Source organism: Equus przewalskii, chromosome 9 (genome assembly GCF_037783145.1).
Source record: "Equus przewalskii isolate Varuska chromosome 9, EquPr2, whole genome shotgun sequence".
Taxonomy (NCBI): domain Eukaryota; kingdom Metazoa; phylum Chordata; class Mammalia; order Perissodactyla; family Equidae; genus Equus; species Equus przewalskii.
This window is the reverse complement of record NC_091839.1, coordinates 18,227,687-18,240,240: the sequence shown is the minus strand read 5'-3', so window position 1 is coordinate 18,240,240 and position 12,554 is coordinate 18,227,687. Positions and strand designations below refer to the sequence as shown.

The 12,554-nt window shown below is 59.6% G+C and overlaps 3 protein-coding genes across 11 annotated transcripts; 2 read left to right on the top strand and 1 right to left on the bottom strand.

Annotated features, from left to right (window-relative positions):
* Positions 1 to 344: 344 nt before the first annotated feature.
* FGF21 (fibroblast growth factor 21) lies at positions 345 to 2,338 on the bottom strand. Its single transcript, XM_008523849.2, has 3 exons — positions 1,926 to 2,338; positions 1,343 to 1,446; positions 345 to 740 (listed from the first exon to the last, which is right to left on the bottom strand). Exons 1-3 carry the CDS (start codon positions 2,158 to 2,160, stop codon positions 450 to 452), a joined length of 630 nt encoding a protein of 209 aa, XP_008522071.1. The 5' UTR covers positions 2,161 to 2,338; the 3' UTR covers positions 345 to 449.
* Positions 2,339 to 3,820: 1,482 nt separating this feature from the next.
* Positions 3,821 to 7,653, top strand: FUT1 (fucosyltransferase 1 (H blood group)). 6 transcript variants are annotated; one of them, XM_008523848.2, is made up of 3 exons: positions 3,821 to 4,099; positions 4,629 to 4,732; positions 5,061 to 7,653. In XM_008523848.2, the coding sequence occupies exon 3, from the start codon at positions 5,063 to 5,065 to the stop codon at positions 6,173 to 6,175; it is 1,113 nt and encodes a 370-aa protein (XP_008522070.1). In that variant the 5' UTR covers positions 3,821 to 4,099; positions 4,629 to 4,732; positions 5,061 to 5,062; the 3' UTR covers positions 6,176 to 7,653. The 6 variants fall into 6 exon arrangements, with proteins under 6 accessions (XP_008522070.1, XP_070414250.1, XP_008522066.2 ...); XM_008523844.2 differs by having other exon boundaries at positions 3,997 to 4,495; XM_070558149.1 differs by lacking the exon at positions 4,629 to 4,732 and having other exon boundaries at positions 3,990 to 4,099; positions 4,733 to 7,653.
* Positions 7,654 to 7,992: 339 nt separating this feature from the next.
* Positions 7,993 to 12,468, top strand: IZUMO1 (izumo sperm-oocyte fusion 1). 4 transcript variants are annotated; one of them, XM_008523840.2, is made up of 9 exons: positions 7,993 to 9,034; positions 9,385 to 9,459; positions 9,869 to 9,955; positions 10,207 to 10,227; positions 10,585 to 10,665; positions 10,852 to 10,952; positions 11,226 to 11,379; positions 11,686 to 11,920; positions 12,318 to 12,468. In XM_008523840.2, exons 1-8 carry the CDS (start codon positions 8,800 to 8,802, stop codon positions 11,889 to 11,891), a joined length of 960 nt encoding a protein of 319 aa, XP_008522062.1. In that variant the 5' UTR covers positions 7,993 to 8,799; the 3' UTR covers positions 11,892 to 11,920; positions 12,318 to 12,468. The 4 variants fall into 4 exon arrangements, with proteins under 4 accessions (XP_008522062.1, XP_008522060.1, XP_008522061.1 ...); XM_008523838.2 differs by having other exon boundaries at positions 8,316 to 9,034; positions 11,686 to 11,887; XM_008523839.2 differs by having other exon boundaries at positions 8,336 to 9,034; positions 11,262 to 11,379; positions 11,686 to 11,887.
* The last annotated feature ends 86 nt before the right edge of the window (positions 12,469 to 12,554 follow it).

Sequence of the window (12,554 nt, the reverse complement as noted above, 5' to 3'; positions counted from 1 at the left end):
TAAACGAACCCAGAAAACTACATCTCCCATGAGGCTGTGGGTCTGCAGTGTCACTAAAAAGAATCCCACTATTGAGGTACCCCTGAGAAATGGTTCCACAACACTAACTGGAGGTTAGAGGCGGGGATGGGGTGGTGGAGATAACAAGCTCTGTCCTGTCAAAGGTCAGGGATAGTCCAGAGTCCCCGGGGACACTTTAGCGGAACAGAAAACTGAGGCTCAGGGGGAGGCTGGGACCTTCCAGCAGCCTTACAGCAACAGGGGGCAGAGGGACTTTGGGGATCAATGAGGAACAAGGAGAAAGATCCCATTTCTTCCCTCAAACACACGTGCTCACTCTGATCCTCCTCTCAGACTCTTTATTATCCCAAGTAAGAAAAATAAAAAAATAAATAAGATAAATAACCCAATAAATAAAGAGGAGACCCAGTAATAAACAGCCTGTGGCTTCAGGAAGTGTAGCTGGGGCTCCGGCTGCGTGAAGGCCCCACCATGCTCAGGGGGTCCGAGGAGCCCACGTCCGGGGGCTCGGGGGCCGGGATCCCTGGAGGCTCCGGGGGTGCTGGGGGAAAGCCTGGCAGCGGCAGGAAGCGGGCGGGTGCCCGAGGGGCCGGATCCCGGTATGGGGAGCTGTGGTGGGGCAGGCGGAGTGGGAGGCCAAGGGTCTCAGACTGGTAAACGTTGTAGCCGTCTTCGAGAAGCAGCTCCCGGAAGCTGCAGGCCACGGGGTCGAAGTGGAGCTGAGGGGACATGAGCAGAGATCGGAGACATGAGATTCCTCTGCATCTTGCTGCCGCAGGACCCAGGAGTCCAGGCCCCCCACCCCCTCCTCCAGGACACAACAGGGTCAGGCTCCTCCTTTACGCCAGCGCAGTCTTGCAAGGCCCACCTTCCTGTCCCCACTTCACAAAGAGGAACATTCCAGCCCAGGGACAGGTCAAAGCTAAGGCCAAGCAGAGGTGTCTGGCTACCACCCAGGGTCTTGGTGACTTTACAGGCCGTCGGTTCCCTGAGTGACCCCATGCCCAGCATGAGCCAGACTCCCAGGAGCACGTGTGGTCAGCAGCGGTGGCTAGTTACAAGACTTGGCATCTCAGGCCACTCTGCCATTCACGGCCTCGTGACTTGGAGCTGGTCATGTCCCTGCCTGAGCCTCAGTTTACTCTTCTTGCAAACATTGCTAACAACAGCTCCTGCCTCCAGGGGTTTCGGTGAGGTTGAGGCGCACAGATAGCATAGAGCCAAGTGTGGCCTGGGGCCACAGGTGCGAGATGTGGTACCCCAGATTGCGAAGATGGTTGGAGGAAGGGTGGAGTGCAAGAAGGGGGTCCCAGAAACTCACCGATCCGTACAGCGTCCCGTCTGGCCCCTGGCACAGAAACCTGGATGTCTTGACTCCCAAGATTTGAATTACCCCTGGCTTCAGGGCTTTCAGCTCCAAGAGACCTGAGGGGAGAAAGTGGTCAGGGGTTCAGAGGGCCTTATCCCAGTCCCTCTGCCCTCAGACTCAGGACTTCAGGCTCCCAGCTCTCTCCTCTTCCAGACCCCGCTTTCAGCCCCTCCTCCCTCAGAACTGGGAGTCCAGACCCCCAGCCCCTCCTCCCTCAGACTAAGGAGTCCAGACCCCCAGCCCCTCCTCCCTCAGACCCAGGAGTCCAGCCCCAGCCCCTCCTCCCTCAGACCCAGGAGTCCAGGACCCCAGCCCCTCCTCCCTCAGACCCAGGAGTCCAGGCCCCCAGCCCCTCCTCCCTCAGACCCAGGAGTCCAGCCCCCAGCCCCTCCTCCCTCAGACCCAGGAGTCCAGCCCCAGCCCCTCCTCCCTCAGAGCCGGGGGTCCAGGTCCTCAGCTCTGTCCTCCCTCAGACCCAAGACCCTGGGGCCCCAACCCCTCCTCCTTCAGGATTCGGCCCTTCCCCCACACTCACTTTCTGGGCTCCGGTGGACAGCCCCTGCCACAGTGCCGTCAGCCCTGATCTCCAGGTGCGCCTCTGTCTCCTGGGCATCATCTGTGTAGAGGTGGCGCTGCCTGACTTGGCCCCCGAATTGGAGGAGGGGACTGGAGTCAGGGATGGGGTGTGACTGGCAGGCTCCCAGCAGAAGGACAGCCAGCACAGGGACCCACAGTCCCTGGTACTTGAACCCCGTCTTGTCCCAGTCCATCAGTGGCTCACGTCCTCGGGCGAGGTCTGGGGTCTAGGGTTTGAAGAGCTGGACGCTGTAGAATCTGTTTCAGGTCCTGGGTGTCTGGGAAAGCAGATCCCGGATTGCCGCTCAGACAGCCAAGTGCCTGGGTCCTCTTGCACCTGGACTCCCAGTTGAGAGGACAGCCAAGTCTCTCGGGATGGATGCAGAAGCTCAGGAATTTATATCCGGACAGACCCGCCCAATCACCTTCCCTGTGCCTGACCCATGATATTTGACCCACTTGGCAGGAGCTAGGATTCCACCGTGGCCAGGGCAGCCAGAACGGATGATGCAATCAGGGGGTCCTTCCAGCTGGGGGCCTGGACTCCTGGGTCTGAGGGAGGAGGGGCTGGGGCCCAGACTCCTGGGTCTGAGGGAGGAGGGGCTGGGGGTCCAGACCCCTGGGTCTGAGGGAGGGGCTGGGGGCCCAGACTCCTGGGTCAGAGGGAGGAGGGGCTGGGGGCCCAGACTCCTGGGTCTGAGGGAGGAGGGGCTGGGGCCCAGACTCCTGGGTCTGAGGGAGGAGGGGCTGGGGGTCCAGACCCCTGGGTCTGAGGGAGGGGCTGGGGGCCCAGACTCCTGGGTCAGAGGGAGGAGGGGCTGGGGGCCCAGACTCCTGGGTCTGAGGGAGGAGGGGCTGGGGGCCCGGACTCCTGGGTCTGAGGGAGGAGGGGCTGGGGGCCTGGACCCCTGGGTCTGCAGGAGGGGGCTGGAATGTTAGAAAACCACCTGACGCAGACCTTGTCCCATCCCTGGAATTTCTGCATTCCACCTGAATTTGTAGGTGTCTGGGGGTCACCGAGGTTCCCTGATCATCAGGAAAGCAGCAACTGCTACATGACCAAGTGTCCTCCACAGGGACACAGGTGTCCTGCCTGGAAGCCTCTCGCTGACCTCGAGCCAACCTCAGCCTCACTAACCCCTGGCCAGACACCCAAGGTCCAGGCCTCCTCCTCCTTCCTGATGCAATCCTGGTGTTTCTTTCACCAGAGAGGCTACCACAGGTCCAGACAGATGCTCCAAAAATAGCTTGGGAGTTGCGGGAGGGAGCGAGGATGAGTCTCTGATTCAGAGCCGGCGGCTGAGCCAGGCTCTTGAGGAGGCTGAGGAGCAAGTTAGACCCAAGAGCCCAAAGGGAATGTGGGTGGGCTATTTCCGGGAACCTACAGGCTCAGAGACTGGTCACCTGGGTCTGAGAGGGGAGGGGGCTGGGGGCTGGGTTTCCTGCGTTTGGAGAAATTGTGGTCAAGTCTCTGATGCGTGAAGTCGGATTCCAGAGTCTTTGACTTTGGTTGATTGAATGACAATGGTCGGAGTGCTCGGCTGGGTGGGTGGAGGGGGGAGGGTCCAGCACCACGGGAACAGCCTCAGGTCTACCGGGAGGGAGGCGTCTGTCCTGCGCCGGCAGCTGAAACCTCCGCGGGAGGCAGGGAAGGCCGGCTCTCTTCCACTCCGGCTTTCTTCAGTCCTGTCTTCGGCAAAGGCTGCCTTGGCCACGTGCCCGTCTAGAAAGTAGTAGTCAGGCGCGAGATCCTGGAATCCCCCCAAAGGAGAGTCGGGGGGCCGGGACCCTCGAATTTGCGGGTGGGCGGGGCAGATCTGGGGGTCGGCTGCCCTCGGGGGGCGCCGGGACAGCTTCGGGCTGGAGGCCGTCACGCTGGGACCCTGAGAGCTGGAGGGAGTTTTCCCTCCGCTCCTGGAGCAGCCTGGCAAACAGGTTCTCCATCTCCCCCGGGAGGACGCGGCAGGGGGCGGGGGACCTCCCTCCCCGCCGGGACCAGGTGTCCCGGCCCTTCCCAGCGGCTGGGGCGTGGCCGGGCTCTGCGCACCCAGATGCACAGGGCAGACCGGAACACCTGGGTCCAGCACTGCAGCTGGGCGCTGGATCTCCGTGTCCATGGAAGGATGCGGCCAGGTGGGCTGCCCCGGGCGGAGCCTCCTCGCAGGCCAATGCCGGCGAGGAGGGGGTGTGTCGCGGTCCCCGGGTCTAGGGAGGGCCGAGGGCGGGGGCTAGCACCCTGGCTAGGGGCCCCAGGACTCGGCGGCAGGGAGGGGGCGGGGCTCCGCCTCGGAGCTATCTGCCTGCCCTGGAGGGCGGAGGCTGTTAATACCGGACCTCGCCCCGCTCTCCATCCTCCCCTCCCCGAGCCCTCGCAGCCAGTCCCGGGAGGCGGCGTGGAGGGGAGGGCTGCTGGGCCCGGGAACCTGGAGTCCCAGGTTCCGCGAGAGGCCGTATGTGGGCCGCCCTGGCAGACCGCTCGCTCCAGCCACGCCAGGCCGTCTGTGGATCTGCCACCCGGCAGGAGCTCAGGTGAGTGGGAGCTGCGGATGCCTCCGACCCAGCAATCGGGGCTTTCAGTCCCAGGAGGTGCGCCCCCAACTTCTAACCCCCTACGACCCGACCAGTCTCCTTCACCGCCAACCCACAACTCCTGCCCCTCCAGGAAACGAGATCCCTCCTGGAGTCCTGGGCCTACAAGCCTGGCAAGTTGTTCTTGGCCTGTTGCTTCCCGGCACGTCAGTGGTGGACTCTGCCCTTCATACACAGGTACACCTGAGACAGGACTTGATGGAACACTGTCCAGCTTCAGTGCGCCTCTCAGGCCCAGAGAAGGAGGCGCCAAGATGAGGCGCCGGATCCCGGACCACTGCTGTCTTGGAAACCACCAATTTTCCCTCGTCTCCCATCCCTGTCCCCCCAAATTCCAAGCCCCCAGCTTCTCCTCCCTCAGATCCAGGAGTCCTAGACTCTGATCCCCTTTCCCCTCGGACCCAGGGGCCTGACCCCTTAGTTTCCTCGTTCCTTCAGGCGTCTGCTCTCTGACATTACTTCTCAGGCTCCCAGCATCTGCTAATTCAACTCTCCTCCCCTGCAGCCATGTGGGCCCCCAGCCGACGTCATCTCTGTCTCATCTTCCTGCTAGTCTGTGTTCTTTCCTCAATCGCCTTCCTCTACGTCCACCAAGGCCTCTTTCACGACGGTGTAGACCTGTTTGCCCTGTGTCCATCCCACCACCTTGGGACACCTCATGTGGCCATCTTCTGCCTGTCGGGCACAACGATGACTTCCAACGCCTCCCTTTCCTGTCCCCAGCAGCCTGCCTCCCTCACAGGAACCTGGACCATCCACCCAGACGGCCGATTTGGTAACCAGATGGGGCAGTATGCCACGCTGCTGGCCCTGGCCCAGCTCAACGGCCGCCAGGCCTTCATCCTGCCCGCCATGCATGCCACCCTGGCCCCCGTGTTCCGCATCACCCTGCCTGTGCTGTCGCCCCAGGTGGACAGCCAGACGTCCTGGCTGAAGTTGCAGCTGCATGACTGGATGTCGGAGGAGTACGCCCGCGTGGAGCATCCGGTGCTGAAACTCACCGGCTTCCCCTGCTCCTGGACCTTCTTCCACCACATCCGGGAACAGATCCGCAGCCAGTTCACCTTGCACGACCACCTGCGGCAAGACGCCCAGGGTTTCCTGAGTCAGCTCCGCCTGGGCCGCACGGGGGGCCGGCCGAGCACCTTTGTGGGTGTCCATGTGCGCCGAGGGGACTATCTGCAGGTTATGCCCCAGCTCTGGAAAGGCGTGGTGGGCGATCGCGCCTACCTCCAGCAGGCTATGGACTGGTTTCGGGCGCGGCATGAAGCTCCCATCTTTGTGGTCACCAGCAACGGCATGGATTGGTGCCGGCAAAACATTGACACCTCCCGGGGGGATGTGATCTTTGCTGGCAACGGGCTGGAGGCCTCGCCCGGGAAGGACTTTGCGCTGCTCACGCAGTGCAACCACACCATCATGACGATTGGCACCTTCGGCTTCTGGGCCGCCTACCTGGCTGGTGGGGACACCGTCTACCTGGCCAATTTCACCCTGCCTGACTCGAACTTCCTGAAGATCTTTAAACCGGAGGCTGCCTTCCTGCCGGAGTGGGTGGGCATTAACGCAGACTTGTCTCCCCTCCGGACACCGGCCGGGAGACTTCTTGGAATAGCCTGATCAATCAAGGGCCAGCGCTATGGGTCTCTGGAGGCCTAGCAGCTTCCAGAGCTGGCTAGACTTTGAAAGAAAGGAGGGCTTTCTGCAACTGCCTGAACATTCGAGAACCATCCGAAGATCTATTCCTGATGGCTGGCTGTGTCTGGAGAAACTCATGGCAGTTTTAGAAGGCACAGTGCCCACCTGCTCTTCCCAGCCCCTCCCCAGGTACTTCTACATGGCTGTCCCCCAGGAACAGGGGACTCCCCCCTCTAGTTGACCACCTTGGACGTTTCTAGAACAGCTGTTTCTCCTCCCCTGGAGTATTGAAGGAATTCAGCGGTGTTCCAGAGCAAGTGCTCACCAGCTCCCTCTCTGTATTTCTGGGGTGCTGTTAGAGGGGAGACTTAGAGAGGACCAACTGGAACCCTACAGGGCCCTTCCAGAGGGCATGGGCTTCTGGAATCCAGACAACTTCAGCAAAGAATCTAATGAAGGTACAACCAGAAGCTCAGCATATCACCACTGCCAGAAAGATTGATGGAAGACAGACTGTCTGTAGCTGGGGCAGTTGGTGAGCAGAATGCAACTCTATCCCACCTCTGCCCCTGAACAAACCACAAAGACTTTTTTGGGAAGTAGAGAGGCTAAAAATGTGGCAAGTGAGGGACAGGGATGGCTGCGGAAGCGCTGCAGCTTCTGGTGCAAGGCTTTCCAGAAATTCAGGGACATGTTTTTTTTCTTGGTGAGGAAGATTAGCCCTGAGCTAACATCTGTTGCCACCTTCCCTCTTCTTGATTGAGGAAGATCATTGGTGAGCTAACATCTCCGGCAATCTCCCTCCACTTTGTATGTGGGATGCCGCCACAGCATGGCTTGAGAGCTGCGTAGGTCCATGCCCAGCCTGGACGGGGCGGGCACGGTGAACTCCAGGCAGCTGAAGCGGAGCCCACAAGCCCAACCACTACACCACTGGGCCGCCCCCAGAAAACTTTTTTTTAAGCTCAAAAACTGCCAAAGACAGGCATGCACATGTTGGCTGTGAGTTGGGGTTGCCCCTCCCCATTTAAGCTGGGCTGCTGGGGGGGATGGGATAGATTTTTCTGGAAGTCAGCAGGTCTAAAGGCTTCCGGGATTGCAGAAATCCCTGGAATTGTGCCCCTTGGCAATCATTGTCTGCCCCAGACTTCACAGAACCACTAAATCTGGCTTTGGGCAAGTCAAGGATGAAAGGATCCAAAGGGATGCAGACCTGACGATTGGCCGCAGACCCAGGCAGGAGCACAGGGTCTGGACAAGGAGATTGGAATTCTTGACTCAGATTTCAGGAGCCCCTCGGTGCTTTTTGAAGGGGTTAAAGGTACATACTTTTATTACAGTTTTGTGTAGGAATCTTAGCCCCTTTTCTAATTTTCTCAGGGAGTTTTGGGGGGCCATTCCCTACTCAGCTGCCATAGGTGGGAGAGATGGAGGTATGTATTAAAAGTCCACCTCACCAACTCCTGTGTCTGCGTTTTTTGGAGTCTTGTGTGCACGAGCGTGTGCGTCAGCGAGTGAGCAGGGGGAAAGGTGGGGAACTTCCGGGGACTCTCAGGAGTCATGTCTTGGGGTACTGTCCCTGCCCAGATCTGGCAGCCTCTTGTTGCCGGACTTGTGTGACTTGTGGTCTCTGAGCCCCAGTTCCTTTCGTCGGGACTCGCAGACCCTCTCTTCCTGTGAGACCTTGGCATCCAGTCCCAGAAACTGGGGAGAGAAAGTGGAGGCGGGGGTGGGGGTGGGGGGCGGGGGGGTGGGGTGGGCAGCGTATCATTTTTGAACTACATTTCCCATGGAGCTATGGGGTTGGCTGCGGTAATCAGTAAGGGAGAGACCCCGGGGCCTTCTGGGAGTCGTAGTCCTAGGGCTAGAAAGGGCCATTTCCCTCGTCTTTGTGTCTCAAAGCCGCTGTTTCCTAAGGGCGGTGGGCATGTAACCCGAAGCCTGGGTCCTAGAGCCCAGGAACAGGAGCAAGCTGAAGGCCAGAAGCCCGTTCCTTGGCCTTGGAAAGTTAGAGCAGACAGGGTACTTCCCACTCTGTTGATGCTGGGAAAGTTCTAGTCTGAAACAGCGGTCGCTTCTGTGACATCATAGAGTGATAGGCGGGGCCTCCTTTTGTTGGGGTCCAATCAGACTCGGAGTTGGGCTTCTGGGCGGGTCCAAGGGAACCCTAGGGAATATCTCTGGGGAATTCGGTCCCTTGTGGGAAGCTAGAAGGCGGAGGCTGTGGGAGTGCCTTGTAGACAGGAGCTAACCGTGACTCCGATCTCAGTCAAAAGTCCCCTATACCACGCAACCAACCTCGCCGTCGCCCCCTGGATCCTTACTTTGAGTGGTGGGAAAATAGAATGGAAGGACGTGGCGCGGTGGTCTAGGGCTCTCCAGCGAACCCTAGTGTTTGAGGGTACAACAGTCAGGAGTCAAGGTCGGGCAGCGGCTGTTTAGGGTGCATCGGGACTCCTCAGTTCCCTAAGGAGAAGGGTGCACCCTGCAAATCGCGGGTCCGTGTCTCAGGGAGGGGCTTCTCTCGGTTTGGCGCTCACCTCCTCTGGGTTTGGGGTGAGAAGACCCTCCCCCGGGGTGTGCGCGGGCTGCGCGCTCTGGCGGCGATGGGGCCGCGGCTTCCTTTACTGGTGGCGGCGCTGGCCGGCTGTCTGCTTTCTGCGCGGGGCTGTGTCACGTGTGATTCAGAGGTCATGGAGGCGCTAAACTCCTTGGAGAAGGATTACCTGCCTGGCCACCTGGCGCCCGAGCATCACGAAAACGTGATGAAAAGGGTAAAGGAGGCCGTGCAGAATTTCAAGGAACTGCCGTTTGACGAGGATTCCTATATGGGGGTCGTCGGTGAGGGCAGGGCGGAGCGCGGACTTTTGGGACCTGGGAAAGGAGGGATCTTGGGCTAGGATTGCTGGGCGCACGGGGGAAAGGGCTGGAGGTGTGGACTCCTGGGTTCGGGAATGAAGAAGCCTGGGATGCAGATGCCGGCGTTCTCCAGGGCCAGCAAATACCGCGTTCCCTTACCCTTTAGCAGCAATTTTGTGCAATAAAACTACAACTCCCAGAAGGCAACGGGCGGGTAATCCCTTAACCAGGCCTATTCTTGCCCAGTGGCCCCATGGGTATTGTAGTTTCTAAGACTAGCCGAGCGAATGAGACAGTAACGCTGGAGTCTGGGGTTCTATCTCCCCCCACAGATGAGCCCACACTGAAAAAGGCATCCTGGAATTTGCTGAAGGATCTGAAACGCATCACGGAAAGTGATGTAAAAGGTAAATGCATAGAGTCGCCAGGGGAGGGCTGCAGAATCTCTCAGCGAAGTAATCGCTGGTGCCACCTGGTGGTCAGGTACTGGGCTCTGGAGCCAGACTGCCTGCGTTCAAATTCTGGCGCTGTCACTTTCTAGCTTTGTGGCCTTGAGCGAGAGATTTCGCAGCTTCTTCATCTCTAAAATGGAGACCATAATAGTGCCTTCATCCCAGTTCTTGCTTAGTCCGGTGGCCAGCATTACGTTAAATGGTCATCCATTTTCACTATTCTTCTCTGAGAAGGCCCAAAAGCAGAATGCCAGGCTTTGCAGACAGAGGCAAACTTCCTGTACCTCACGCCTGGGACAGGCGGGGAGAGGGGTGGGGGGGTGCGGGGGGGTGGACCACTCTGCGTCATCCTGCTTCTTCCTAGGTGAGCTCTTCGTGAAGGAGCTGTTCTGGATGTTGAGCCTGCAAAAGGACACCTTTGCCAGTTACGCTGCTCACTTTCAAAAAGAGGGTGAGGGAAAACCGGAAGCCGGCAACCCAGCCTCCTTCCACAGCCCAGCTGTCCCTGTCCCCAGCCGCTTGCTTTTCCGAGTCCGATCTCTCAGCTCTCCCAACCCTCTCCTCCCTCAGACCCAGGGGTCCAGGCACCCGGGTCCTTCCTCCCTCAAACCCAAGAGCCCCCAGCCTCTTCCTTCGCCCCCTCTGTCATCCGCTTTGACTTAGAAATCTGATTCTCATTTTTTTCTCTTTCTTCCGAGGCAGATTTTTGTCCCAACAAATGTGGTGAGTCTGGATTCTGGGCGTTGGTCCTCTGTCCCTCATCCCTGCCCCGTGAAAACCCAGCCTTTCGCCTGCCCCTTTGGACTCTCGGTGTTTCTACATTCTCCGCGTCTAAGAGGTTCCTGGGTCTCCAGGATTCCTTCCGCACCTCGGACTTCTCGGGGAGCGGGTGACATTCTGTCGGCACTCGGAACTGAGGCTGGTTAGATCCGGCTTCCTCCAGGGCTGCGTTCTAGCCCCGCCCCTCGGACTGACCTCCCGGGGCTCGGGCACAGGGCCCCGCCCCAGCCCTTGGCCCTGCCCTCTCCTTTTAGCCCCGCCTCTTAGTGGGCGACTCCAGCCTTGACGCTGTGCCTTCAGGTATGATGCTACAGACTCTGATCTGGTGCAGTAACTGTGAGAAGCAGGTTCACGCTTGTCGAAAGTCCACGGACTGCGGGGGTGAGAGCTGGGCCCAGCAGGGGGGGCTTGGCGCGAGAGGGGCGGAGCCAGAGGGGAGACTGAGTCTAGAGTGGGCGGACACCGGGGCCAGCAGACAAGAGAAGGCGGGCCGAGACCGAGTGGAAGAGGGTTGGGGAAGGGCCAGGAAGCGTGAAGGAACATGCCACAGTAACCCTTTATCCCCAGAGCGTCAAGTCAAGGTCCATCGAAAGGAGGACATGATTCTGGACTGTGAACTCAACTGGCATCGTGCCTCTGAAGGCCTGACCGATTACAGCTTTTACAGGGTGGGGCCCTCCAACTCCTGTAACCCTTAAACTCCAAGTCCAGCAGGCCTGTGTGAGCCCCCTGGCCCCTGTATCCACAGGCCTGCCCCCACCACCCCCATGACCCGTGACTCACCAGGTTTGGCTTCTATCGACCCCCTGGGGACCCCATGCCCTGACTAGTACACCCTGGACTCGCATCTCCCCCACCGAGGCCCTGTGATCTTCTCACCCCTGGACTCCCCCGACCCCTGAATTCCCCAGGCCTCTGTGACCCCTTGAGCTTGGGTCTAGGTTTGGGGGAAGAATGATGAGACCTTGGTGTCCAAGGGGAAAGAGCCCACTCTGACCAAGACCATGGTGGGTCCTGAGGATCAAGGCACCTACCGCTGTGAGCTGGGCACCGTGCAATCCGACCCAGCCACGATCATCTATTTCCACGTCACAGGTCCGGGCTGGGCAGTTGAGAGTCAGTCGTGGGATTCAGGGTCTTGGGGTTGGGGGCTGTCAACTTTAGAGGCGTGGCCTATGGGGGCATAACTTCCTGTCGGGGTGTGGCTTCCTGCCCTGGGTGTGGCCTCTAGCGGTGTTAGCAGGCTTCCCTCTGGCTGTGTTCGGGCTTCACGCAATTGCAGGCGGGATTTTCTCCTGGAGGGCCTGGGGCTTGAGGCGGGATGAGGTGGGGAGAACTGGCCTTGGCCCTGGCGGGACCTCCGCGCCCTCCCAGGACTGGGCCTTCCTCCTTTTCCATCAGTGTTGCCCCAAAGAGTGGAGGAGGAGATACCGTCACCAGACATCCCAAACCAGGGTGAGGTGACTTTGGGTCACCCCCAGTCGAACACAAGCCTCCAGTATCCGCTGTCCCAGTCTCCGAATCCTGTGAAAATGCTGAGAGGCCGCCTGCTCGGGCTGCTGATCTGGGGCTGTGTGGTGCTGATCGCCGGCGCTGCCACCGTGTGAGCCGCCCGCTGAAGAAGCCAGGGCTTGGGGTGAGGGGCGGGGTTTCCATCGACCTAAAGCCGCACGGGTTCTGGGAGCTTCGGAAGTCTGTGAGCTGAACTTCCGCTGGGGATGGGGCTTCGAAACAGGGCGGGGCTTACCTAGGGCACGGTGCGGGGCTTACCTAAGGGATGGGGCGGGGCTTACCTAAGGGAAGGGGCGGGGCTTACCTAGGGCATGGTGCGGGGCTTACCTAGGGATGGGGCGGGGCTTACCTAAGGGATGGGGCGGGGCTTATCTAAGGGATGGGGCGGGGCTTACCTAGGAGGGCTAAACTTGGGTAACGACGACTAGGATAAAGTCCAATATCGGGAAGCTGGGAGGGCTATTGCTCACTGGGTTGGGACCTAACCTGGTTCCACTATTTGCACTCCCACCCTCCTCCAGGATATTTTGCTCTCGTTCTGGGAAGATGCTTGATTCTATAAAGTCCTGGTTTGACACGGGCACTGAAGCTGCTCAACACCCCGAAGTTCCAGAGGGAAAGTCATGAAATCAAGGAGCAAATAAAGATTTATCTGGTTGTTTAAGTATCTGACTCACTCCTCGGGTCTCATCCTAATTTTCCCTTCCTCCAGAGGAGAGAAGTCTGGGCATGGCCTCCTGCCTGAGGAAGGAGAGGCT